The 27894-nt window shown below is 53.0% G+C and overlaps 1 protein-coding gene and 1 long non-coding RNA gene across 2 annotated transcripts in view; both read right to left on the bottom strand.

Moving 5' to 3' along the window:
- Ppard (peroxisome proliferator activator receptor delta) overlaps nucleotides 1-27894 on the bottom strand; it is a 68716-nt gene that overhangs the window by 12922 nt on the left and 27900 nt on the right. The window contains exon 3 of the mRNA NM_011145.3: nucleotides 2081-2287. Coding sequence (NP_035275.1) covers nucleotides 2081-2207 — 127 coding nt within the window. The 5' untranslated portion in view covers nucleotides 2208-2287. The remainder of the gene's footprint in view (nucleotides 1-2080; nucleotides 2288-27894) is intronic.
- Nucleotides 15385-16840, bottom strand: 1810013A23Rik (RIKEN cDNA 1810013A23 gene). The gene is made up of 3 exons (NR_045427.1): nucleotides 16661-16840; nucleotides 16304-16347; nucleotides 15385-15577 (listed from the first exon to the last, which is right to left on the bottom strand). It is a non-coding gene; the product is annotated as an RIKEN cDNA 1810013A23 gene (long non-coding RNA).

Raw genomic sequence — 27894 nt, 5'->3', positions numbered from 1 at the left:
AGAGATCACACTCAGGTCTCTGGGCTTGTGCAGCAAGAGTCTCTACCCATTGAGCCATCTCCACCTTATCCTTTAAAAACCTGGGGGCAAGCACCTCGATCACTGAGTCATTCCGTCACCCTTTCTAATGACAGAGAGTGTCCCCTGAAGCCATGGCAGGGCTTGCCTGAGGGACTCCCCACAGAAGGTGACACCCCTTTTCTGTTCCTATGAGCCATGCTGTGGTAAATAGATCACCTCTGCACTCATTGACCCAACAGGCACAGGGGACACATTCTCAGAGCAGATCTGAGGGCAAAAGGGACACAAACCTGTACCATCCTGTCACCACTGCCACCTAGAGGCTCCACTTCAGGCCAACAGTCTCCCACACATCTGACAAACTGACATCCTGAGTAGTCTCTGCTCACTGCGCTCACTGGGAGCACTGTTTTCTGGCTATTCGCCACCTCGACTGCTCTAGCTTCCCTGCGAGGGCTGGTCTCCTAGGCCAGTGGTTTTGACAGCTGTTACCAGTCCAGCCAAGCCATCTCTAATGTATCCGCTTATCAAAAAAGCAGGACTAGACATGGTGCCCTCGGAGTCCCACAGTCTACACTGCCCTAGATGTTCCCACCACACCTCTTTCTGTCCTCAACTGACTCTGCCCCGGCCACTGCACTTTGGCCGGCACGTGAACATTACAACCTCTGTAATGGCTTGTGGTGGGAAATCACTTGTGTGAGGTGTGTGTGAAACCCAGCCTAAGATGCTTCCTGCCCAGACCCAGATATGGGGACAAGGTTGTCAGGACAGGCGGCCAGGCCAGACCGCGTGCCTTTCTCTTCCCTGTTCACTTGTCCTCAGCATCTTCATGACACCTGGCACACTGCCAACCCCCTTCCCCTCCCCCCTCTTCCCTCTCCCCTCTTCCATCTCCCCTCTTTCCTCCCTTCCCCCTCCCTCTCCCTCTCTGTCTCGGCAAGGTCCAGGCTATACAGACCAGGCTGGCCTTGAACTCTCCGGGATCATCCTGCCTCTGCCTCCTGAGTGCTGGGGTTAACAGCACACACTGCCATGCTTCTGGTCCCTTGTTGTGTAAAAGCAGCCTGTGACAGTGCTGAGTGCATTCTGGATCCTGGAAGCTACCCTCTCTCTGCAGGACCATCACACCACAGCCAGACAAAAACATGGGCTACTCTGGACTCTCAGACACTGGTCTTTCCACCCTACCCTCTGAGTGCTAAAGAGGAAAGGCCTTGCTCTGTAGGTTTCAGGTGACATGGTTCAAGGATTTGGCCACTTCTTGATTGCAGGCCCAGGCAAAGGTTTATCCTACCCCATAGCCCTGTGACCTTGGGTACCCCTGGAGTGGCCTATCCAACTGCAACCAGCAGCAAGCCACGCCCATCCCTGGGCTGAGGGCCGATCCAGGATCACCAGGATGCACTGGCCCAAGACAGCCAGAGGAGGCGAGGCTGAGGAGGGAAATCTAGGGGCCTGAGGGGCCCTGTGTGCAGGCAGGATGAGATGACAGGGCCATGCTGGCTACCAGAGAAGGTCACCATTGCCACCAACGGAGGCTAAATGAAGTGACCCGGCAAGTGGGAGGAGCCAGCTGAGCCCTGATGCTCAAAAGCAGCCCATGGCACAGGCACTCACTCAGACCACTTGGCATTTCCGCTCAAACATAGCGGAGCACAGGGTTAGTACCAGGTCTCCCGGGTCCGGTGGTCCATGACACCGAGTGCAGCTTGGACTATGGGTGCATCCCAGGGGTGGTGTCTGTCCACACAAGGCTATCTCATGCACAGGCTCTGGCACCAAAGCCTGTTTGTTACCAAACGTGTGCAGGTGCACATGTGGGGCCAGAGACATCTGATGGGCAGGGGTAGGATAAGGGACCAACACCTTCCCACCTCCCAGAAAAGCTCATGTACAGCTCACCTACACTCCTGTATGTGATTTCCCAGGGCCCCTCGGCTCACTGGCTAGTGACCAGCATGGCCCCAGGCTCTAGCATCAGTCACTCTACTTCTTGGCACCCCACGTTGTTCACAGAAACCTGAACCCCCACCGCCCGGCTCAGCCCCCTCCATACCTGCACAGCTGCTGGAAGGAAGCGTGTGTTCTGGTCCCCCATTGAGCTCCGGGGCTCCGTCACCCATGGCCACTTCCTCTTTCTCCTCTTCCCGGGCCTCAGGGGTCTCCTCCTGTGGCTGTTCCATGACTGACCCCCACTTGGCGTGGCGCCTGCAGGCCTGGTCATAGCTCTGCCACCATCTGGGTCTGAGCGCAGATGGACTGCCTGGGCAGGGAGAGACAGAGATGGTCAGGGAAAAGGTGGTGGGCACAGGCACCCTGCAGGGCCACTGTCACACAGCAGTGCTGCTCCTGTGCCCCTCTCAGTGCCTGCAGTTTCTGGTTTCTGGAGACAGAGCTTTATAAAGCCCAGGATGGACTGAATTGGCCATGCGGCCAAAGATGACCTCAACCTCCTGTCCCTTTGCTCTCAGTGCTGGAACACTGGTGTGAGCGATCACCCGGGGGATTGGTACTCAAGGCAGCCCACCCCCCACCCAGCCCATGGCTCAGGACGCAGCTGTCCAGAACCGCTGTTCTGAGGAGTGGTCTGTCCTGCCTGAGGTAGGAGGGTAGAGAACAGCTCGGCGCTCCCACTGTGCTGGCTGCCACAGACTGCAGAGCCAGCTTGTCCTCCCGGGATTGTTCCAGGAGGGGCTGGGCACTGCCTAGTTTTATGTCAACTTGACACAGTCTGGAGTCTGAAAGGAGGGCACCTCAATTGAGAAAATGCCTCCATAAGATCCAGCTGAAGGGCATTTTCTTAATTAATGATTGATGGGGGAGGGCCCAGCCCCTGGTAGATGGTGCCATCCCTGGGCTGGTCCTGGGTTCTATAAGAAAGCAGGCTGAGCACCCTCCATGGCCTCTACATCAGCTCCTGCCTCCAGGTTCCTGCCCTGACTTCCTCTGATGAGCAGGATATGGAAATATTAGCTGAATAAACCCTTTCCTCCCCAGGTTGCATCTGGTCACCGTGTCTCATTTCAGCAGTAGTAACCCTGATGCTACTCCAAGGTTCATCAAATAAAAAACTGCCCATAAATCCTGTTCTCAGAGTGACAACTACGGGTGGGGTGGGGTGGGGGAGGGCTGTGGAGGGCTCACCCAGCAGAGAATAGCAAGAGTGCAGCTTCAGCTTCTCAAAGCTCAGGGGAGCCCTGTTCAGAGCCTGAGCTCCAGCGTGGTCCCCTCCTTATGCACGTCCCACAGGCAGCTCAAAGGCATCCCATGCAAACAGAAACACCCTTTGCCCAGGAAGCCCAGCTTCATTCAGGACCTGAATCTATCTATCTGATCACCAAGGCCCCATGGCACCTGGCTCTCCTCAATGGCTAGGTTTGGAGAGAGAGAGAGAGAGAGAGAGAGAGAGAGACAGACAGACAGACAGACAGACAGGCAGACAGAGACACTGACTGTGTGTGTGCACACTCTTTCGAGTGTACATGTATGAGATTTATTTTTTTTTGTTTGTTTTGTGAAATAAGATCTCTTTATGTAGCCCAGGGTGTCAACCAGGCTGGCCTAGAACTTAAAAAGATCCATCTGCCTCCGTCTGTTAAACATGGGATTAAAGGTGTGCACCCCTGAGGGTTGTATTTCTAACCCCTGTAGCTGTGAAGCACAAGCACATTTAACACTAGTGCTGCCCAGCGAAGCGCCTCTGTGCTCCACGTCCTCCCTGCTCACACTGCGTTCCATCCGGCCATGCTGAGTCCTGGACCGCAATGTGGCCTCTCCGAGGCTGTGCTCTGGGCAGCTGGACTTGCAGCCCTGAGGCCTATATGGTAGAGAGCTAGAAGCCAGGGATGTGTGGATCTGGAGGATTCTGGCTAAGTGATGGTCACAGGAAGGATGTGAGCAGCTCATCACAAGAGACACCACACAGACAGACACACACACAGACAAACCCCTGCCTCAAATCAAGAGAGAAGATTAAGTCTGGGAGCGGGCTGTGAGAACAGCCGAGGAAGTGCTGACATAGAAGCTGGTCCCCCATCTATCCCAAGACAAAGCACAAAGGCTGCAGTCCTGTACACCAGGCAGGAGATGTAGCTCAGTGGGGAGTGTGCTTGCCTCTCTAGTGTAGCCAAGCCTCTATGGGTTTGATCCTCAGCACCCATTAGCCAGGGGTGGTGATGCACATCTGTAAGCCTAGCACTCAGGAGGTGGAGGCACAGGGTAAGAAAGTCAGGGTTGGGGCTGGTGAGATGGCTCAGCGGTTAAGAGCACTGACTGCTCTTCCGAAGGTCCTGAGTTCAAATCTCAGCAACCACATGGTGGCTCACAACCATTTGTAATGAAATCTGATGCCTTCTTCTGGTGCATCTGAAGACAGCTACAGTGAACTTACATATAATAATAAATAAATCTTTGTGCCTGAGCGAGTGGGGCCAGAGTGAGCAGAGGGCCTGAGGTGAATTCCCAGCAACCACATGATGGTTCACAACCATCTGTACAGCTACAGTGTACTCATATACATAAAATAAATAAATCTTTTTTTTTTTTTTTAAAGAATTAGAAGAGGACATTCAGGGCTACACCCAGCTGTACAGAAAGTTTGAGGCCAGCCTGGGTTATAGGAAACCCTATCAATACAACAAAAACCCTCGTAAAGTACAAGAAACCGTGTGTTAACATAAAACACATCTTTTGTGAGTAAGATGTAGGCCTGACAATAAACTCATAACAGCTTTATGGGTATCAAGGTTACAGGTAAAAGATTAACAGATTTAATTATATAATAGTTCTACAGAGTTAGAGGGAATTTAAGGACAAGCAGGTTAAACCCGAACCCCAGCTTTGTCTGCAGCCCCGCTGCCAGCGAGTGCTTCTCAAGCATTCGGGACCCCTGGTCTGCGCAGGCACTGCACAGGGGACCAGTTCCAAGGTTAGCCTAACTACAGAGCAAGTGTGAAGCCAGCCTAGGCAACCTGAGACACTGCCTTAAAACCTAACCTATCAAACCAATTAGACAATAAGCAGAGAAAAATGCTTCCAACTTTTATCCAAGTGCTAAGTTCCCTAAAACAGCTCATAAATTTCTTAATAAAGACGAATTACGCAACCTGGACATGGTGTCTCGCCTGTGCTCACAGCACGGAGGCTGGAGATGGTGCCTCGCCTGTGCTCACAACACAACACGTAGGCTGGACATGGTGTCTCTCTCGCCCGTGCTCACCACACGGAGGCTAGCCTTGTCTGCACAGAGAGTTCTAAGGCATCCAGGGCTGCATAACTAAAGCCGTGCACCAGCACACCTGAGATGTGTGTTTCAAATAAAAAGGCTACCACTCGGGGACGCGGCCCCCTGGAGAGGCTGGGCAAGCATATGTGGATGCTGGGTTTAATCCTAGGAGCTGAGCAGCAACAGCCACCATCCCCCAAAGGCAGCCAAGCAGACCATCTACCTCTGACCCCACAGAGTGAGAGGAAGACTGGTACCACAATTTTAGAGCCAAATTTGAAGCAAGCATAAGTACTGGCCAGGTCTGTACTGGTTTGGCCTTCACAGTAAGGAGGAGTGCACTTGCTTGGACCCCGAAGCCCCACTTGTAGGCAGTGTCTACAGTTATTCTTACCTATACGCGGAATGATGGTATACGCTAAGACAAGGCTATCCTTCCATGATCCAACTGGAGTGGGGCAACTTAGCAGGGCTCTGACAGCCACAGAGAATGGCTGTGGACTGACATGGGGCACCCATTGGCAAGAACAATCCAGGGACAGAACTGGATGAAATAAGGGGGTGGGGAGAGCCAGCTCACTCCCGTCCCACCTCTACTTCCTGGCCACCAGGATGTGACCTGTGTCTCCCCACCACGAAGGAATGAACCCTTTGAAGAGAAGCAACATAAGTAATTCCTCCCTTTAATGTGTTCTCTTGAATGTTTTGGTCAGAAATACAGGCAGGAAACTGATTAACATGGCTGTCTTTTCTACAAATAGTTAGAATCAGGATGAAACGTGATGGCGCACGCCTTTGATCCCAGCACTTGGGAGGCAGAGGCAGGCGGATTTCTGAGTTCAAGGCCAGCCTGGTCTACAGAGTGAGTTCCAGGACAGCCAGGGCTATACAGAGAAACCCTGTCTCAGAAAAAAAACAAAAAAAACAAAAACAAAAAACAAAAACAAAAACCCACCACCACCACCAACAACAAAAATCCCCCCACAAAAATAACAGTGATGTGGAAGGGGACGCTCAGCCTTCAACTCTCAGGTCTTGATTTCCCAGAAGTCAGCTGGAGATGTCGATGATAACATTCAGATGAGTACTGGGCTACAACCAGCAGAATGGGGAAGCTTTGTGACACCCTGGCTTAGGGCTGGGGTGGGAGCACTGGGCCAAGCCTGAAGACCCAGCTGGATCCCTGGGGACCCATGTGGTGTAGGGAGAGAAATGACTTTGCAAGCTATCTTCCGATTTTCATGGGTTAGCTGGGATATGCGTGCAACACACACACACACACACACACACACTCATGGGTATATACCCATGTACACACAGGCACATATACACACACTCATGGACACGTGCACACACACATAAATTCAACGGTAAGTAAGGTCTAGCCTGCTGACTGGGAAAGACAAGGAAGGTGGCACGAAGACTAAATGAGTGAGGCTCCTAGAAAGAGCTTTGACAGGAAGAAGACACACTGTCTGTACTGGGCCTTGTCAGCCACAGAGACAAGACGTTTGTCCATCTGTTACATGAGGAGAAGCTGGGTGAGGGGCACACAGCACATTAATTTCAAGTGCTTTCTGACCAAGCCACTGGTGCCTGGGCTCCATCTCCACTCCCCTACTGTCCTGTCCCTGGCAGTCCATTCACTCAGCCCTGCTTGGCATAAACAGCCCTTAAGGACCAATGCCTCAGCCCTCACCCCAGTCTTAAACACAGAAAGGGACAAGAGCTTGGAAATGCTTAGAAGGGGCTGTCCCCTCCCTGCATGTGGCCCTTACAGTGCAGCCAGGTGTCACCTCCACCTGTCTGTCCAGTTCCTTCACTGTTTCTGCTGGCTGAGCATTCATGAGGCCAGCAATGTGCAACAAAATCCCTGGACTGTTCCGATTCTGGGGCCCGCGTGCGCGCGCGCACACACACACACACACACACACACACACACACACACACACACACTCACACACACGTATGCATTCGTGAGTGTTCAGTACACACAGTCCCAGCTCTAGGACCCAGGCTCACCTCCCAAGAAGAGACCCTGGGGGATAGGAGGGAGGAAAGGGAGGGGTAGATATGGGAGTGGCAAGCCCCACCCATCTCTCACTGGTGGGGGAGGGGGGTCGGGAATTGTGCAGGCAGAGGCAGAAGCAGGAGCTGAACCCAATGACCCTCTAGAGGACTGCCACACAGCAGAAGGAGGCTGCAGGGAAGGGCTTCCTCTCAGGACACCCCGTTGCTGCTGCCTGGGAGATGAGCTAAGGGACCGCAGGTGCTCTGCCTGGTGGCTCAGTTCCCATGCTGGCTAAGCAGGCTATGTGCTTGGTGACAGAAGGCCTGCCCTGCCTGGGGTGGAGATAGCTGGGGGAGTCAGCATGCTAGGTCCCCCTTCATAAGCCCCAAATCAGAGCTTTCTCACTCTCTACCACCCTGGGGCTAGCTCCACTCTCTCTGGCTTACTAACCCTGTGGGCACTGACCCTTCTTATAAATACCCAAAGAACCGGATGCTACTGTCCCCATTTAACAGATGAGGAATTGGTAGCTCGAGGTCAAGTCTTAGTCACAGCACCATGTGCCTTCTGTGCACTGCTGGGTCAAGAACACAGCAGAAGCAAGCTGGCTCAGAGGCAGGCTCCAGAGTGCCGGAATCTCCTGTCATTCTGAGTCAGGAGCCCTCACACCGCCTGACTTCTGTGTGGCTGTAAGCCCTCAGCTCAGTCTGTCACAAGAGTCTGCCACAGAGCCCCTGCCACAAAGTCACCACGTCATAGCTGAGGTCACCACAGGCTCTAGTCTCTGAGTCTTCCTCTAGCCCTTCCTTCTGTCCCCTGTCCCCTCGCACCACCATGACGCTCAGGCCAGAGGCTCAGCCTGGGACTGGAGTGCCGCTGGCTCCTGGGAGGCTCACCGGCTCCCTGGGCTCCCCCTGGCGCTCCTTCCAAGAAGCCTTCCTGGGCTAGCACTACCCCACCCTGCTTACCTCAGTCCTGTCTCCAGATCTGCAAGGTCTGCTGCCGCCCTGGCCTCACCGCACCACCATACCCCAGGACTGTCCTCTGCTCTGCTGGCACGGTGCCCCTTAGTGAGTGTTCAACAGGCACTTGGTGAATGGATAAGCACTCGGACAGCCTTGGCCTGCAGCCCTCGCCAAGGGATACCATTTCCTCATGTCCCTGCCACTCACATCTGGTGCCCTTTAGAAGCTACCTCTACCAGCTCCTGGGTCAGGCTTCCATCAGACCCCGGCTCACCACCCCTCCCCCAATCTGGGGATGACACTCGTGTTCCCAAAGTTCTCAACGAAGTGCAGCTGCCTACCAGGCAGTAAGGTCCAAGAAGCATAGAGACACTGAAGCAGGTGTGCAGGGCAGGGCCTCCGGCAGGGACTGTGACTGCAGTGTGTGTGTCACTGCCTTTGGTCTGGAGGAGACTCTGCTGAGCCAGGACACTGATTGTAAAGTGCGCAAGCTCTGGGACCCCGAGACCACCACAGTTCTCACTCCCCAATCCCGTCCACCACAGGAGATCTTCAGGGCCTCCCTGCCCTATCCCTGAATTCTCTGAAGAGGCACAAAGTCAAACAGAAGGAGACTGACCGGGAAAGAGCACTGTTGTCTCTACTGAGACAGCCTGTGCCTTCCTCACCTCCTGCCCCCACCACTCTCCAGCTTCCACTCCTTCCCTGCCGACTGTGGAGGTGGGGGTGAGGGTTACAAGTGTCCCTGAGGCACAGGTTGTCCCATGCCTCTAATGAGTGGCTTGGGACCAGCGTGGAGGGGCCCTAAGAGAAAGTAGCTGGATGATGGTCCCCAGCTGCCCTATCAATCAGTAATCTGTGTGCTGACCCAGTGACCCAATTTTCTGGGCCAGCAACTCTGCAGTACTCGCTGCTTCCCATTTGCCAATCCAGGTCACCCCATGTCCTCAGGGTACCTGAGGCCAGGGTAGATTCACCCTAGTGGGTACCTGAGGTCAATCTCCAAAAACCAGAAAGAGCAGGTACCAAACAGGACAAAACGGCCCTTGTATTTCTAGTTAGTTCTCTGAGCATCCAGAAGCAGCACTCAATGAAAATAAAAGCTCTGGCAGCCAGAGAAAGAGAGCAGGAGCTCTTGCCTGAGCTGGGAAACAGGAAGTGAGGGGCCTCAGGTGGGCTGCCAGCCCGGCTCTCAGCAGCCCTTGACTCTGGGATGGGAGGGGTAATGTCCACCCCACCCCCAACCATAGATAGATGGAGAATGTTCTAGAATGCCATTTCACAAACAAGAAACGTAAATTATGTGAGGACTTGGGCTCACAAAAAAAAAAAAAAAAAAAAAAAAAAACAACAACAACAAAAACCCAAGCCTGGTGTAGTGCATGCCTGCTATTCCAGCTGAGGCTGAGGCAGGAAGACTGCTGCAAGTTCAAGGCCAGCCTGGGCTAGCTACATAGTGAGATCCAGCCTTCCCTAGGCAGGGGTGGGCATGCAGTTAGATGGCTTGGTGTATAAAGGTGCTTTACCACCAAGCTTGATGAACTGAATTCAACTCCTGGGACTTATACGGTAGAAGGAGAGAATTGATTTCCACATGAACCAGAAGTAATGGCATGTAACTGTACGCGCGTGCACACACACACATACAAATAAGCCAAAAAGATAGCTTTAAAAGTGCTTGTCACAAAGTCACAAAGACCTGAGTTCAACTCCCAGAAGCCGGGGGTGGGAGAGCCAGGAGCAGCGACACACATTTATACTGCAGGAGTGTGGAGCTGAGGCTGCGAAGACACAGGCAGGCAGGCTAGATGCAGGTCAGTAAGAGATGGCAGTCAAGGGACCTGTGGCTGCCACACCCAAGTGAACACGTGTGTGTGTGTGTGTGTGTGTGTGTGTGTGTGTGTGTGTGTGTGTGTGTATCTGTGCATGCACACATAGAAACCCGCCCACCACAGAGCTAAAGAGTGCATTTGTTTTATCTCTTTTGACACATGTAGCCCTGGCTGGGCTGGAACCCACTCTGTAGACTAAGCTGGCTTTGAACTCACAGAGATCCACCACCTGTCTCTGTCTCCTAAGTGCTAGGTCTAAAGATGTGTGCTGTAATGGTTGGCTTATTTCCTTAATTATAATCTTGTGTTTAAGTCCCACCTGGCTTCCTTATAGGAAAGACTCCTTTAAAGGTGCTGCCGTGCTAAGCAGGAGGCCTGCCTGGGTTCTGGGAAGGTTCACAATTTTTCTAACAGAGTTTCTAAGCAAAGGCCTTCAGCAGCCAGGGGCTTCAGAGCACGAGGCTCTGCTGCCATACTGGAGGCATCCCCAAAGCCCTTCCCACAGGGCCTCGGAGCAATGTCTGCCAATGTCCTCGCTCTTGCTCAGCTTCCTCTCGGTTCCTGCCAGCGGCTACCATCTGCTGGCATTTACTCGGTCAACAAACATTTGCTAAGTACGTTGGTCAAGAAACTAACACAAATATTGAACTGTGACTGATGGCCGTGCCTCTCTGAATAACTAATACCCGGCCCCATGGGGCAAGCTTGGAGCACGCTGGTTTCAATCAGGCCTCTGATGGACACAGGACACACAGGACTCCAGATGCAAAGAGAAGGGTCATGTGACTGCAGCTGGGATGGCTCCAGGTACAGAGAGGTGAGCAGTGGGAGGGGCATCAAGCTGGGAAAAGCAGGGGCTCAGGAGGGCTCTGAAGGGGTTGGGCGGAACTGAAGACTGTGTACCCCCCACACCCCTCCAAGGCCGTGTAGGGTGTGAGGAGGAAACACCAGGAGAACCTGGCATGGTCGTTGACGCAGTTGCCTGCCTATTCCTAGAAAGATGCAGGCTGAGTTGCCCAAGCATAGCTGACAGGCTGTGCTTCTGGTGGCTGCTCTGAGACCCCACTGAGCCAAGTGGCCATTCAGGAATCTGCAGCACGCCTTGCCCACGCGCCGCGCCAACGCACTCTGGTGAGCGTGTGCAGCACAAGTAAATCCAACTGACAGGAAGAGCCGCGTGCCTGGGCCTCACAGTTCCCTGTGAGGTGTCCCAGGGACCCCAGAGCTGAGGACTGGCTGTCCCTGCTGTGAGGCTGTACGGTCAGCAGGTACCGGTCCAGAGACATCACTTTCCTCCCTAATCCACTAAGACCAGGAGGCCTTCAGGTTATGGACGTGCCCTCACCCCTGTCTCCTCTCACCTACCAGCCCTGAGCCGGGCAGGCAGCACTGATGCTGAGCAATGACAACCCGGGATTTCACTTTATCTGACCTCTGTCTGGGGGATCCAGCCTGTCAGGAGCAGATGAGAAGCTGGCCAGGGGGAAGGCATGAAAATGACCTGAGGAGACAGGGTGATGGCCAGCAAGGAGGCAGGGCGGGTGAGGGAGAGGGGAGCCACAGGAACTGCACAGCTGTGATGTGGCCATCCATATCTGTCCAGGGGACTATGGGAAGGTTTGAGTTCTGTCTGGAAATATTAGCCGATGACGGGCACTTTAATTCCCTGGGCAGGAAAATACATAGGTGCCGGCTCCACAGTTTCAACGTCGAGACATCAGCAAAGAGCTAATGCAAAGAGAGGGATGGTCAGATAAACAGAGTGCATGCAGAAACACAGAATATAATCCAGCACAAACACGCTTTCTCAGCATACTTAACAGAATACAAATGGCGCCAAGCACTGGCTGCCGAGAAAAATGGCTACAGGACGAAAGGCGGTTGTAGGTCCCCACTGGCAGGGCTAGGTGATCTTTTATGCCACTGCACCTTTTAGCTTGTTGTAAAGAGCACAGGCTGGACCCTCTGCACACTCCTTCTGCTCAGCTGCCACAGTCACCCCTGCTTCGACATGACCATGTGTCTCTTTGCTGGTCCTGCCCAGGCCGTAGTTCCTGTCTCACCTCCTACTGGCCTTCTCTCAAAGGTGATCAGTGAGCCACCCTCAAGGACTTGCATTCTTTCCTGCTTCAACCTTAGCCAGAGCTCCTCAGCCTTCTGGGGTCTGCTCACAGTGACTCACCTGTCCAGTCAGCACTTGTCTCTTCCCTACAGAGTGTAAGTCTGTGAGATGGCTCAGCGGTTGAGAGTGCTGGCTGCTCTTGTGGAGGTCCTAGGTTCAGATCCTGGCACCCACATGGTGGCTCTCTTCTGACCTCTGTGGCCACCACATATATTCTGCCAGACACACAGGCAGGCAAATCACCCACTGGTAGAATGAGAAGTAACCAGAGACCAGTAACCACTCAGCAAAACCCCAGGGAACAGAGCAGGACTAGCTCTGCCATCAGGCAGAACACACAGTGGTCAGCTTAGTTCCCATTACTCACAATCTCCTCTAACTTCAGCTCCGTTGATCTCCCTTTCCTGGCCTCTGAGGGTTTCTGCAGACACACACACACACAAGGCTGAACTGCTGTCTCTCCCTGGGCCTCTGCTTTCAGCCCACCTGACTCTTCTTTCTCTCTAGAGCAGTGGTTCTCAACCTTCCTAACACTGCAACCCTTGAATACAGTTCCTCATGTTGTGCTGACCCCCAACCATAAAACTGTTGCTACTTCATAACTGTAATTTTGCTACTGTTATGAATGGTAATGTATCTAATATGCTGGATATCTGATATCTGACCTCCAAAGGGGTGGAGACCCACAGGGCGAGAACAGCTGATCTAGACTATTCTAGATCCTGGGAACTCATAAGATTACCCAGGGTAAGCCGGGCGTGGTGGTGCACACCTTTAATCCCAGCACTCGGGAGGCAGAGGCAGGCGGATTTCTGAGTTCGAGGCCAGCCTGGTCTGCAGAGTGAGTTCCAGGACAGTCAGGGTTACACAGAGAAACCTTGTCTCAAAAAAAAAACAAAAAACAAAAAAAAAACAAAAAACAAAAAAACAAAAACAACAACAAAAAAATGGAACTAGAAAATATTACATGAGGTAACCTGGCTCAGACAGACAAACACCGTCTATGTTCCCTCTCGAGGCAGGATCTGACTTCTGATTTTTGTATTGTGCACTTAAATGGATGTCATTGTAAGTAGCATCCAGGGTACTGGGAAGGGGAGCAATGTAAGGGGTGGGTGGGGAAGGAAACAGAATGTGTGAGATGTGAATGTGGGTAGGGAGGATTGTGGGGAAGAAGACGGTATGGGAAGCAAGGGGATGAGAGAGAGCACCAATGGGGAGGACCAACCAAAGCTAAGTGTGCATGAATATGTACAAAGAAACCTATAGTTTGTGTGCTGATTAAAGGTAAATACATTTTTTAAATGTGATTTTAAAAGATTAAGAAAATGTGATTATCATTAAAAAGCTCCTGGTAAGAGATGGAAAACCATTTGGTGTCCTTGCTGCACCTGTGACTCTCTGAGGCCCCCTGCTGGCTTCCAAGGACTCTGCACACACTCACAAGCACACACGAAGTTCCCAATAAGGGAGACAACAACCTTTATGTGGAAGTATGTCCAATGGTAGCCCAGGAGGACTCAGGTGGACTGCTATCACTGCCCAGGCCTCTGGCCTGCAAGCAGCGCCCCTGAAGGTCACTCTGGTCTCTGTGCACTGAACCCTCAGCCTGCTGTGTGCCAAGCCTGCGCTCTACCTTGAGTCCCGTCTTCATGGCCCTCCTGCAGGTTATCTAAGCCTGTGCTCCACGCATACTGTCCCTCCCTACACCCTCTATGAGTCTGATTATCCTAACCTCAAACTTCCTCCCAAGTCCAGAACATAGTGTGATAGTTTTGTCAACGTGGCATCATGAAGACTCCCCTGGGAAGAGAGGCTCAGTGAAGGCTGTTTGGATGAGGCTAGCCAGTGGTCTGGCCTTAGGAGGAGTGTCTTGACTGCATAAGAATAGAAGGGAGGCCTCGACCACCGTGGGTGACACCATTCCCTTGGCTGAGTCTTGAATTGAACAAGCACTAGACAAGCTTGCATTCATTCTCTCTTTGTTCTTGACTGTGGACTACCTGTTTCAAGTTTCCGCCTTGATTTCCCCAAAATGATGGGCTATACTTTGGAACTGTGAGCTACAATAAGCCCTTCCTCCCATCAGGTGCATTTCGTCAGGGTATTTCATCACAGCTCCAGGAAGGAGACGAGGCTGGGGGTTTGCCCTTGTGCTGTTTGCTAACCTGAGCTCAGGCAGCTCAACAACTTCATATCCCATCCCCCCTTGCTAGAGAGGTGGGAAGCCAGCGGGACAGAGGAGGAAGCTCTGGTGCCAGGCTCAGTAAAAGGCTCACCCCAGCTCCATCTTACCAAGCTGGGAACTCCTGGGCCACTGTTTGGCCTTTCTGTGGCTCAAGTTGCCCATCTGAGGCCAAGACTAATATCCACGAGCTCGGGATGGGAATTAGTTGTGAAAGACACTCGACAATTTTAAAGATGTATTTTTGTTGCTTTTGATGTGAGTGGGTATGTGTCCATGTATGCCAAAAGAAGGCATCAGGCTCCCAGGAGCTGGAGCAATGGGAGTTTGTAAGCTATCTGATGTGGGGTGCTGGGACTCGAACTTGGGTCCTCTGCAGGAGTAATAACTGACCTCAAGCTCTGAGCCATCGCTCCATCCCTATTTTAACTTTGATTTCTTGAAAGTCTCATGCTGGCTAGGCATAGTGGTGCACAACTGAAATCCTAGCACTTGGGAGGCTGTGGCAGGGGGATCTCTGTGAATTCAAGGCTAGCCTGGTCTGTATAGAGAGTTCCAGGCCAGCCAGAGTTACATGGTGAGAGCCAGTCTCGGAAAGAGGGAGCGAGGGAGAGAGGGAGAGAGGGAGAGAGAGGAGATTGACTCATATAGTCTCATGCAGCTCAGTCCAGCTTTGAATTCACCAAGGATAACACTGAACTCCTGATCCTCCTATCTCTGGCATTATGGACCTGCTGACATCACACGGGCATGCTGACATCACACAGGCATGCTGACATCACACAGGCATGCTGGTACTGAGTGAAGAAGTGAAGCTTGAAGCTCTGCCTATGAGGTGACTCAGTAGGTAGGGCATGACACATGGCACTTGCCATCAAGCCTGGTGGTGCCCTGAAGTGAGCCCACATGGTAGAAGGAGAGAACAGACTCTTTCCTACAAGCTGTGCTCTGACCATCATACATGGGCACAGGCACACACAGAGATAACAACAAACAAACAAACAAACAAACAAACAAATGTACATAAGTAAGAACTTTAAAGAAAAGCATCGGCTAAGCTCCCAGGAGCAGTTGAGGAGGGTGCTGACGTAAGGAAGCCTCAGGTCAGCCTCTGTTTGCTTCTGAGCACACACCTCCTGGGGCTTTCGAGTTCCAGATAAGGGCTGCTTCACTCAGCTCTGGAAAGCAGGAAGTCCCCAAGGCTTTCCTGGTCCCTGAGAAAAGGGACAAAGCGGTTGAGTGGAGAGGCAGCGGAGCAGATGGGCTCTCCCTGCCCTAGTAGAGCACTCTAGAGATGGGAGCCCAACCATGCCCTCCACAGATCTACCCGCTAGGATCCCCCAGATTCCCTTGGCAGCCTGCACGCTCACTCAGGAGGGGGTCTGCGGATGTGACAGAGAAATAACGCCGGAAGCAGGCTACAGGGGTGACACCTGCACACCACATTAACAGGACAGTACACCTCACACACTCAGGTCACACTGGGCTCCTTCACCTCACAAGCAAGGAACCGGCTCGACACAGAATGCCGAGGACACATGCCTCTGTGCACCAGATGTTACACTGGTGACAGGGACAACCTGTAAACACTGGTTCATTCAGGAGTGCTGAAATGCAGGCTCTGAGGTGGCCATGAGCCAGGGGAAGACATCCCAGCACTTTCCCCAGCCTGCACAGAGCAACCTGTTCCTTGCCAGGACTCTCCGGCCTTGGCCTCCAACTCATGAGCTTCCCGGGAGGCCGAAGAGGGAGGACAGCACAGAACAGGCACTCGGAACGCCCAGAGAGCTGACTGTCTTGGTGCTGTGGCAATAGGCAGAGGACAAGGTGGCCCAGACAGGAAAGACAACAAACTGATTCAGCCCTAGCCACCGACTTCTCAACAATAAATGCTCTGGAGGACACCGAGGAGTGCTAGGGACAGAGTCCTCTCTACTCACCCAGGGCTCAGGAGCGGCTTCCTTGAGGATGCGGATGCTGCAAACTGGATAGAGACAGGTCTGTGGGCTGGCTGTGGGCCGCCGCAGCAGAGGCCACTCAGCCAGTCCCGGGCCACTCGGCACTCAGCTGCCCAGCCCTCTTTTCTGGAGGCCTCTACCACAGTCTCCACCCAAATCCTGGGGCTACAGCAGGTGGTAGCTCCCCACCCACCATAACCTGCTTGGCAAGGCCTTCCGCACCTTTCCCCACTGAAGCTTCCTGCTTCTCTCTTCCCCAGGAGTCCAGATCGAGGCAGGGCCTTCCTTATCTACCTGGGATTCACAGGCCAGCTTGGGAACCCTAGGCACTGACCTTACCATGGCTCACAGTCTGCTCCTTACAGCCTGCACGTCCCCGAGGGAGTAGGTGGGGGTTGGAAGGGTGCCTGCAGGATACCTTGGACACAGCCTTCCCTCTAAAAGAGGCTGAGAGCAGGCAGGGGGCCTGCAGCTAGCCCAGCGGAGGGCCTGCTTTCTACCTGAGACTGCCAGGTGCACAGGGCGCTGGGAAACACAGGGTGTGGTGTCCTGGGAGCCCTGTACTGGAGTGACCTTAGTGCTGGCCAACCACATCAGAGGTAGGACTGGCACAGGGACAAGGCAAGACTGTCCCCAAACACAAGTAAGCTTGGCTCATGAGCAGAGTGGCCTGGCCTGGGAGCTCAATCTCACGCAGCCTCGGGTCCGGAAGTGCTGTTACAGTCATGCGAAGAGGCAGCAGGGTTGAGTGGTCCCAAACCCAGGAATACTGGTTCTGAAGGTTCATCACAAAACGCTTCTTTCTTTTTTTTTTTTTTTTTTTTTTTTTGGTTTTTTGAGACAGGGTTTCTCTGTGTAGTCCTGGCTGTCCTGGAGCTCACTTTGTAGACCAGGCTGGCCTCAAACTCAGAAATCCGCCTGCCTCTGCCTCCCAAGTGCTGGGATTAAAGGCGTGCACTACCACACCCGGCTCACAAAAAAAACGTTTCTTAACTGCCATTACTCATGACATGGGAGTGATGGTCGCCAGTGGCTCGCACACGCAGAGGTCAGTCCTTCCAGGCCTCTGCTGGTACTAAAGGCATGGCCTTTAGGTGCCTTCTATACAATGGGATTTCCATTCTATAGTCCTGGCTGGCTGGGAACCCACGATCTTTCCTGAACCTGCAGGTGGCAGGCCTCCTAGGGAAAGCAACCTCCCGCCTCTGAGACAAGGTTTCTCACAGGTCTGGAGGCTGGTGAGCAGGCTAGGCTGGCCGGTATGCCCCAGAGACCCATCTCTCTCCACCTCCCCGTGCTGCGCTCGCAGGTGCACAGCCAAGCTTTTAGTGCAGGCTCTGGAAATGGAACTTAGGCCTTCACACTTCATATCAGAAAATTAAATTAAAACGAGCGTGTGGGGCCCCGTGCCTGAAACGCCATTATCAGCACAGAGATATGGGAAGATCTGGAGCCTGAGACCCTCCTTTGTCTCAGGCATCAAAAAATGAAGGAAGCAGGAAAAGTCAGTTTTTTTTCTTTTAAAATTCATAAAGTGAAAACATTCCTTTAAAATTCTGTGTGAAAGACACAGAATAATTTATAAATTGAAGGGTTTCTGGAAATTTCTGTTCCTTGTTCCCAAATCCTGACAGCCAGGGACTGCTGGGAACCTGCAGTCCTTTAGGCCCTTTCTTATGTGGCTCCAGGGGCAGGCTCCCGCAGGCACGCACGCACAGCAGCCAGAGTCCTCCTCAGGTAGAGTCACTTCCTGGCCCGGCGTGGGTGCTGAGCATGTGTAAACACACTGACCCAGGCACCAACAGCTGTGTGAGGAGACCACACAGGAAGCAGAGCCTGCAGAAGAATGAACGCTGGCAAGGTGGGAAAGGCCAAGCAGGAGGGCTAGTGGGGCAGGCAGAGCCAGTGAGCCGCACCTCGCTGAGGCATCCAGCTCTCAGATAAGGCGCAGGCCGTGGCCTTGGATCCCAGGTATAACACGTGAACCTAACTCTGAGGTTGGACTTCGGAGGGGAGACCTCGGATGGCTCAGTGGTTAAGAGCACTAACCCTCAGGCTCCATCCCCAGCGCTTGCACGGTCTCTAACTACAGTTCCAAGAAGATCTGACACCCCCTCTGGCTTTCACGCAGTACTGCATACACATGATGCTGATACACATGCAGGCAAAACACCAGTAAGTATAAGGTAAGTTAAATCGGAGTGGAAAGAGACAGAAGAAAGAGAGAGAGCACCAGAGGTCGGCAAAGTCAGTGGAGAAGCAGAGGGCCTGACATCTTAAACCCAGCAGTAGGGCGCTCCCTACCCTGAGGCATCCACTGAGGCAGCTCTTTCTGCCTGGGCCACCTCAGCCACTACTCACTCTGACTTATGCCTCCTCATCCGTCAGACATGGGCTTGGCCACCACTTCCTTAGATAAGCCTCCGCCTCCCCATCCACAGCTCTTCCCACGTCTGCTTGCTAACGCATCTGACATGCATTTGGCTGCCTGGGGTGTGACCACAGGCACACCTGAAGTCACCATAGGTGTCTGTTGCCAAGGGGTGATGGTGACCCCTTCCAGAACCCTGGAGAGGTCCTGAGTGTCCAGTCCCCACCAGAGCAATCCCAATGCCCCTGGAAGAGCTGACAGCGCTCCTGACCAGTCACCATCAGCAAGCTTTGCTTAATGCTGTGTATGTGTGAGGCCCTCGGAGGACAAGTGCTGGGTACCCTCGTTTCCCACAAGCTCCCCAAGTGGTGGGTACAGAGCAGGCATGTGCTGACCAAAGGCGAGTTCAAGACTGCCCAGAGGGGACTGAGACCTAAGCATGGGTGCTCTGCCTGTGTGCTCTTCCTGCCCTTTCTTATGTGGCTCATTTAAAACACTGAGCTAGCTCAGGCTGGGGGGGACAGACGGCACAATTGGTAAGTCACTTGTATAACTATGGGGACCTGAGTTGAATGCCTGGAGCTCACATGAAAGAGCTGGGTGTGGTGGCTGCACCTGTAAGCCCAACACTGGGGAGGCAGAGGCAGGCGGGTCCCTGGGGCTCACTGGCCAGCCAGCTTAGCCCACTTAGCAAGCTCCAAGTCCCAGTGAAAAAGTCTGTCTCAAACAAGGCATGTAGCTCCTCTAACCTCCTCCTCCCCAACAGAAGGAGCTGGCTCATGTCATGTCCATAAGAGAAGTGTTCATCTCTTTCATCTCTGTGGAGTGCCTGCAGCCTGCCTCGGGAGCTACTGCCTGTTCTGAGTCTCTTTTTTTTGTTTGTTTTTGTTTTTATTTTTTTCAAGACAGGGTTTCTCTGTGTAGCCCTGGCTGTCCTGGAACTCACTCTGTAGACCAGGCTGGCCTCGAACTCAGAAATCCGCCTGCCTCTGTCTACCAAGTGCTGGGATTAAAGGCGTGCGCCACCACCACCCGGCCTGTTCTGAGTCTCTAGAGCAGAACATTTTCATGTTCTGGAAGCTTCCTCACTGGTTCAAAGAAGAGTGGGCTCTATCGCTCCTTTCCGGCCTGTCTACACTGAGCTAGGAAGAGCTTTGCTCTATCGCTCCTTTCCGGCCTGTCTACACTGAGCTAGGAAGAGCTTTGCTCTATCGCTCCTTTCCGGCCTGTCTACACTGAGCTAGGAAGAGCTTTGCTCTATCGCTCCTTTCCGGCCTGTCTACACTGAGCTAGGAAGAGCTTTGCTCTATCGCTCCTTTCCGGCCTGTCTACACTGAGCTAGGAAGAGCTTTGCTCTATCGCTCCTTTCCGGCCTGTCTACACTGAGCTAGGAAGAGCTTTGCTCTATCGCTCCTTTCCGGCCTGTCTACACTGAGCTAGGAAGAGCTTTGCTCTATCGCTCCTTTCCGGCCTGTCTACACTGAGCTAGGAAGAGCTTTGCTCTATCGCTCCTTTCCGGCCTGTCTACACTGAGCTAGGAAGAGCTTTGCTCTATCGCTCCTTTCCGGCCTGTCTACACTGAGCTAGGAAGAGCTTTGCTCTATCGCTCCTTTCCGGCCTGTCTACACTGAGCTAGGAAGAGCTTTGCTCTATCGCTCCTTTCCGGCCTGTCTACACTGAGCTAGGAAGAGCTTTGCTCTATCGCTCCTTTCCGGCCTGTCTACACTGAGCTAGGAAGAGCTTTGCTTTAGACGGCCCAGTTGCCTCAAGTCTACAGCTTAAAACGTGTGTGTGTGTGTGTGTGTGTGTGTGTGTGTGTGTGTATGTGTGTGTGAGAGAGAGAGAGAGAGAATTTATTTATTTTTATGTATGAGTGTTTGCCCGAATGCCCCTTATAGCATGTGTGTGCAATGCCGCACAGGCCAGATGAGGGACTGAGGAGAGTGAGCTGCTAGTACTTGTAACTGCTGAGCCATCTCTCCAGTGCCGGCTTTAAGGCATTATAGTGTCCAGTTTGCATGAGGATCTTCGGTTAAACTACACACACACACACACACATGCACACACATGCATGCATGCATGCACCACATGGACATCCAAATGGTTTCAAAGAGAATGCAGTGGCTGATACTGAGAGTCCAACCACAGGTTCCAGTGAGAAAGAAAAGCTAGACGTGAGATCAACTTAGGCTCCCCAGCTTCGGGTTGTGGAGCAGGAAGAGAGCAAGTGTGAACGAGTGTGAGTATGCACAGGCAGGAGCCAGGCTCACACCCGTGTTCTATGAGAGAGTGTGAGTGAGTGAATATGCTCAGGTAGGAGGAGCCAGGCACACACCCCTGGGTTCTGGGGGTGGGGCTGCAAGCCCAGAGATAGCTCAGCTCTTTTGGTCACACTTTCTGATCTGTGTACCTGCTATTTCTGTATGAACAAACTTGTTAACCTTCAGACAAGCAAACAAGCTGGGCGTGGTGGTGCACGCCTTTAATCCCAGCACTTGGGAGGCAGAGGCAGGCGGATTTCTGAGTTCAAGGCCAGCCTGGTCTACAAAAGTGATTCTAAGACAGCCAGGGCTATACAGAGAAACCCTGTCTCAGAAAAGAAAAAAAAAAAAAAAAAAAAAAAAAAGACAAAAAAACAAGGCGGGCGTGGTGGCGCACACCTTTAATTCCAGCACTCGAGAGGCAGAGGCAGGCGGATCTCTGAGTTCAAGGCCAGCCTGGTCTACAGAGTGAGTTCCAGGACAGCCAGGGCTACACAGAGAAACCCTGTCTCGCAAAACAAAACAAAACAAAACCAACCAACGAAACAAAAGGCAAATAAACAGGCAGAACCTGGACCATCAAGAGTTCTCCCCACCCGCCCTGAGGGCATCTGAGGACAGGGGGGTGGGGGGGCACCCTGGAAACCTAGGCTCAGGCCCCAGGCACCAGAAGATTCTGCCACAGGCCTGGAGGCAAGCACCTGGCTCTGATCAGGCTGCAGAGACAGCCAGGGCATGGGCACAGACAAGCTTGTGATTTCAGCGCTTGGCAGTGGGGAGATAGTGAGAGTTCAAATTCAAGCTTGTCACGGTGCGCCTGAGGTCAGAGAGAGAGAGAGCATGAGACTGGACAATAAATGTATTTGTGGGATTATTTTTTTATTTTATTTTATTTATTTGCTTTTTTTGAGACAGGGTCCCCACCCCACCCCCGCCCTTAGTTGGTTGTCCTGGAAGTCCCCCTGTAGACCAGGCAATCCTCACAGAATCCGCCTGCCTCAGCCTCCTGAGTGTTGAGATTAAAGGTATGTGCCACCACTGCCTGGCTTATTACTGTTTTTCAAGACAGGGTTTCTTGGTGTAGCCCTGGCTGTCCTGGAACTTGCTCTGTAGACCAGGCTATCCTCAAACTCACAGATCCTCTGCCTCTGTCTCCTGAGTGCTGGGCATGTGTTACCATGTTTGGCTTAATCGTTTTTGTTTTGTTTTGTTTTAAATGTACAGAGACAAGGATGGCCTGTGAGCTCACCCAGTGTGCTCCTGGGGCTTGGGGAATACCAACAACTGATACATCCCAACCTCTGTCCCACAGCCAAGAGCTGGGTGCTCCGAGTCACTGCTCGTTTTACTGTGGGCCAGTGCTGCCTACACTCCTGCATAGCCCACACTCATCTTTCTGCTGGGAAGTCGTGCGCCCCCCTCCTTATGGAGATGCAAACCCTGGGAACTTCAAAGAGGACCAGAGCATCTGGTACCCAAGAGGCCATAAAGGCTGCAATGCCCTTCTCCAAGGACAGAGCTGTCCACAGGGCAGCCCGGTCTGAAGCCCCATCCCTATGGCCAGTCGGATAACAAGAGGGCTCTTACCGCCTCCTAGGTTTGTGTCTGCATCCACTCTTGGCTCCAACTTGACCTTGACCTTAGACTTCCAGAGCAACTGCTTCCTCTCACATCCTCAGAGATCCAAATCATCCCAGGACCAAAGCGACCAACTGTGTGCACTGAGTCCTGAGTATTCTTCTGCCTAAGTCCAGCCAAGCCCCAAAGGCACACCCCCTGCCCTGCCCAGCCTACAGCTAGACTGCTGCTAGCTTGGTCCCCTTACTCCCCCGCTCCTGTCAGAACAGTCCCACACTCCTGAGGGGTCCACCCAGGGTGGACTCAGCTCTGGGTCCTGCCTCTCTCTTTGCTCTCCCAGGTCAAGTCCAGGGCTCTAGGCTGGGCCTCTGACTTGGCCATGCACTGCCTGCAAGCCTCCTCATTCTTCCTGAAGCCAGGCTATAGACCGGGCAGAAGGCTGGGCAGGCTCCAGCTAAGCTTCTGAGCCCTGCAGTGGGACAGTCTTCTTCCCACCCACCAGGCCGGCACGAGGCTGCCACTGGAGGCTTCAGAAGCACAACTGACCTGCAATACAGACCATTACACTGCTCTCTCCTGCCTGCAAGTAGGTCCCTAGCCTGTTGACCCTTTCCTCCGCCTCCAGGATGGGGGCCCTTCCTTGCTCCTGCTACCCACCTGTGTCCGGCCACCTTCCTGCCCCGGATGAAACCATCATCCATCCATCCTGGTCTGGAATGCGTCTCCTGCTGACTGTCTAAATCCCACACAGAGGCCCTTCAGAGCTCTGAGCATCCAAAGCAGTTACCTTACGCCACACACAGTGCCGGCATGCTCTCCTCTCCCATCTCTCTGCTCCACCCTGGGAGCTCTTGCAGTTAGGGGTCACTAGCCTACGCACACAGGCTGGGCAATGTCCTACCTAGCTCAAGACCTGTCTGTCTGTCCTTCGCCTGGAGCTGCCTGCAGACATTCCTCTAACTGGTCCGACCACTCCACATCTCTACCACGATACACAAGATCTCACTTCTTATCGTGGCATCCCACACAGGCCTCTGCATGTGGGTGCAACCACTGCCTACCCATGTTAGGGACATGCTTCCCAAATCCCTGAGATAGGCCTGCAAGGGAGGAACAGCAGGATCAAAGCAGAGCAGGTGCGGAAGCTGAGGGCGGCGCCCAGAGCCACTGACAAGTTCCTGAGGAACAGCGCACCTGATCGCCTTCCCACCCACAGTCTCCCCGGAAGCGGTCCAAATCCCGCAGCAAGTGAGGTCCGGAACTGAAATCTTTACTTGACTTAAGAAAAAGAAGGGGCTGGAGAGATGGCTCAGCGATTAAGAGCACTGACTGTTCTTCCAGAAGACCAGGTTCAATTTCCAGCAACCACATGGTGGCTCACAACTGTCTGTAACTCCAGTTCCAGGGGATCTGACGCCCTCACACAGACCCACATGCAGGCAAAACGCCACTGCATACAAAACACATCAACTATAAAAGAAGAGGGAGAGGAGAAAGCCTGCAGGGCTGAGGTACAGCCCAGGGGACGGGTGAGGCAGGTAAGAGGGAGGCCCTGATTCATCCTTGCAACAGCACCCTACCCCACCCCCAATGCCTGCCTGAGTTCTCAGAGAGCAGCACTGGACAGACCTGGGAAGGGGATAAGAATAAACACTGGGCCGGGGGTCGGGGCTGGGGGAAGGGGTCCGGGAGTGGGGAGGGGGATGTGGTTCAGTGTTTGCCTTGTATGTACAAAGCCTAAAGCTCCATCCCCAGCACTAGGGAGGGCAGGGCAGGAGAGTTACATGTTCAAGGTCATCCCTGGCTACACAGCAAGTTTAAGGCCACTCTGAGAAGTACACTTTGGGTTCAGTAGCTTCTTGAGAGCTAAGAGCAGTTGATTGGCTAAGGATGAGGTCAAGGCCTCATAACAACCATCTCAAAACAACGGTGGAGTGGGGGGTGTGGGGAGGGAGGAAGAATTTTCCTCTGGATCCAGGAGGGAACTTCAATGTTTATTCTCACAGTTAAGTTGTGTTTGTCTCACATGGCAATACCTCTCTGGTCAGCATGGACAAAATGCTCACACTAGTTAACAATTCTGGAAAAAGACCTCATGGTTCTGAGGACTCACGTCCTCTTCCTGATGCCCCGCTCTTAGAGGAGACTGGCCTCTTAGAGGTGGCCCAGTATGCCCACGGATAAGGTAATTTCCAGCCCTGGTCTCTGAGCGGCTAAGGCGGGAGCGGCTCTTCAAGCATACGGTTCATTCCCAGAGGCTCCTACGAAGCCAGCTGCTTCCTCAGGGTCCAGGTGGTGGTGCTGACGTCAGAACTGAAGGGAGAAAAGCCACCCAGCAACAAGGACAGGGATGACAAAAGGGATGAGCACAGGAGTGCCACTGGGAGGCTGCTCTGGGGTCTCCTGGCTCCTTTCTCATCTGTGCTTGCTGCCTGGCTTGTCCCTGACTGGCCTCTGGAAAGAGGATGCTTGAGCTGTTGCTAGCAGACAGGAGGCACTAAATTAATGCTGCATGAACGTCAGCTGACTGTTTATGTTTACCCAATACAATATCCACTCGCTTCTGCTTGCCAGTTCTATTCCAGGTAGCCTGTGCACCAGTGAAGTACTTCCCACCATCCCCCGTGTCTTAGTCAGGGTTTTTATGTGCACCAGTGAAATACTTCCCACCATCCCCCAACCCCCGTGACTTAGTCAGGGTTCCTATTCCTGCACAAACATCACGACCAAGAAGCAAACTAGGGAGAAAAGGGTTTATTCAGCTTACTTTTCCACATTGCTGTTCATCACCAAAGGAAGTCAGGACTGGAACTCAAACAAGTTAGGAAGCAGGAGCTGATGCAGAGGCCATGAAAGGATGTTACTTACTGGCTTGCTCCTCTGGCTTGCTCAGCTTACTCTCTTATTGAACCCAAGACTACCAGTCCAGGGATGGCACCACCCACAAGGGCCGCTCCCCGACTGATCACTAATTGAGAAAATGCCTTACAGCTGGATCTCATGGAGGCATTTCCCCAACTGAAGCTCCTTTCTCTGTGATAACTCCAGCCTGTGTCAAGTTGACACAAAACCAGCCAGTACACCCTGCAACTATGAACAGCCAACACGGGACAAGATGCTAAAGCTACCAGGAGGGACATGCTGGAAAGTGTGTGTGTGTGTGTGTGTGTGTGTGTGTGTGTGTGTGTGTGTGTGTCTGCCTTTGTATATTTCCTCCTGTTTCCTCCCACCTTGGTGTTAGATCACAAAGCAGTAAGCCCACACCTAAACCATCCACCAGATTTTTTTTTAAAGATTTATTTATTACCTGTAACTACACTGTAGCTGTCTTCAGACACTCCAGAAAAGATCTTATTACAGATGGTTGTGAGCCACAATGTGGTTGCTGGGATTTGAACTCAGGACCTTCAGAAGAGCAGTCAGTGCTTTTAACCACTGAGCCATCTCGCCAGTCCCAGATTTTTTTTTAAAAACACGGTAATGAACGCCCACTGCTATTTCTGGTCGAGTTACTAATTCCCACTTGTTTTACAAATCAGTTGAGCTTGGAGTGGTGGTGCACAACTTATGCTAGCATTCTGGAGGCAAGTATATTCTGTATATTAGAGGCTAGCCTGGTCTATATAGCAAGTGCCAGGGCAGTCAGGACTACAAGGAGAAGCCCTGTCTCAAAAATATCCCAACGAACCCCAAATTAACTGAGCCTGCTTTTTCATCCCCTCACTGATCTGCAGTTTTAGAGGCCATGCTGTATTTGCCTGTGTGTATGTGTGTGTGTGGTGCGTACGCACAAGCGTGTGCTCCTCCCTCCCACATCCTGGGAACTGAGGAGGATCATGGCCCGAAAGAAGCGAAAGAAGGAGGGAGGAGATGGGAGGGAGGCAGGAGGAGGGAAAAAGGAAAAAAAAAAAAAAAAAAAAAAAAACAGAGCAAAGGGCAGGAGTGCAGCAGACACCATGGAGCCGAGTCAGGGGGAGATGGGAAAGGGCCACCACAGCCAGCAATGTCAACAGCGGATACTCCTCTGTGTCCCTGGCCTTTGCCTGGATATCGTGGTGCTTTAAAGATAAAGCCACAGCTCTGAGATGCTAAGTATAGAGCCCGCAGTCCTGGTGTGTGTGTGTGTGTGTGTGTGTGTGTGTGTGTGTGCGCGCGCGCTGTATTTTATTCACGTTTCCTTAGGAGATGAGACATCATTCCTCCCCTTCCTCCCTGTCCAAGTGTCTCAGGTGTAACATCTAGAACCATGGCAACCATTCTGGACCATGAGAAACACAGGTACACCCTAAAACAGTACAGCAGGGCATCCATGAATGTGGGGTGCTCAGGCTGCTGGCTGTGCCACCCGAGGACCCACCTGGACCTGCCGCAGAGTCGGCTTGCTTCATTTCTTTCCTCAGCAGCACCTGAGCTACGGCCTCTCACCTGCCCTGCGGTCCTGACCCAGCGGTGGCTGTGGCTGTGAGCTGCTTGCCTACAAAGAGGGAAGTCGACTAGAAAGGCTGAGGGGCTAATGGTAACACCCGGGTTCTGTGGACTCAGGGAGGAGAGGGACTGTGCTATGAGCACCTCCGTATCTGAAGCAATGGTACTTAACACTGCACACGCAGGTGCTTAAATCAGGACGGAAGACTGGGAGCTGTTGGAGAGGAGTCCTGGGTCCCCGCTCGGGATAAGGCATCTATCTATCCATGCCTTGATGTTCCAGCCCGGGAGACAGAACCCCACCTTCCCGTGAAACTGCTCTCAGATATGCGCTCTGCAGTCTTTCAATGAATGAATCCTCTCTCTCTCTCTCTCTCTCTGTCTCCTGGTACAGGGGATTGAGGTGCCGCTGAGGAGGGAGGCTCGGATGGGCTTGTTCAGCCGAGCTGAGCATGGTCCCTTGCACTTGTTTGTCTTACAAAGCCAGAATCTGGAGCTGGGCGAAAAGGGAGGAAAGGCTTGGAGTGGTGGTGCACAACTTATGCTTAGGCTTTGAGTGCCAAACAAGAACCAAAGAGCACACCACGTCAAAGCATGCAAGGTTCTAGCTCCCGAGCCCTCGGCCTGCAGGTAGTTAGTTCAGCTTGCTACCTTTAGTGTCAAAGACCTAAGGTTGCCAGGAAAGGCAGACAGGCTGGCGCACGCAGGGCTTCGTGTACCACACCAAGGGTGTGCTGTCAGCAGCAACAGGACTTGAAGGACCAGAAGGCATCCCCTCCCACTCAGACACACATCCCAACTAGAGAGCACCCCCCTGCCAGAATGAGTGACTGGAGCTGGCCTCCGAGGACCTGAGGACCCTGGGCTCCACACCACAGGTGGTAGCTTGATGGGCCTACGGTGGCTCAGGTGCAGGATGAAGACGGAGCCTCAGGGCG

This window comes from Mus musculus, chromosome 17, assembly GCF_000001635.26.
Source record: "Mus musculus strain C57BL/6J chromosome 17, GRCm38.p6 C57BL/6J".
Lineage (NCBI taxonomy): Eukaryota > Metazoa > Chordata > Mammalia > Rodentia > Muridae > Mus > Mus musculus.
This window is presented reverse-complemented; position numbering and strand designations above follow the sequence as displayed.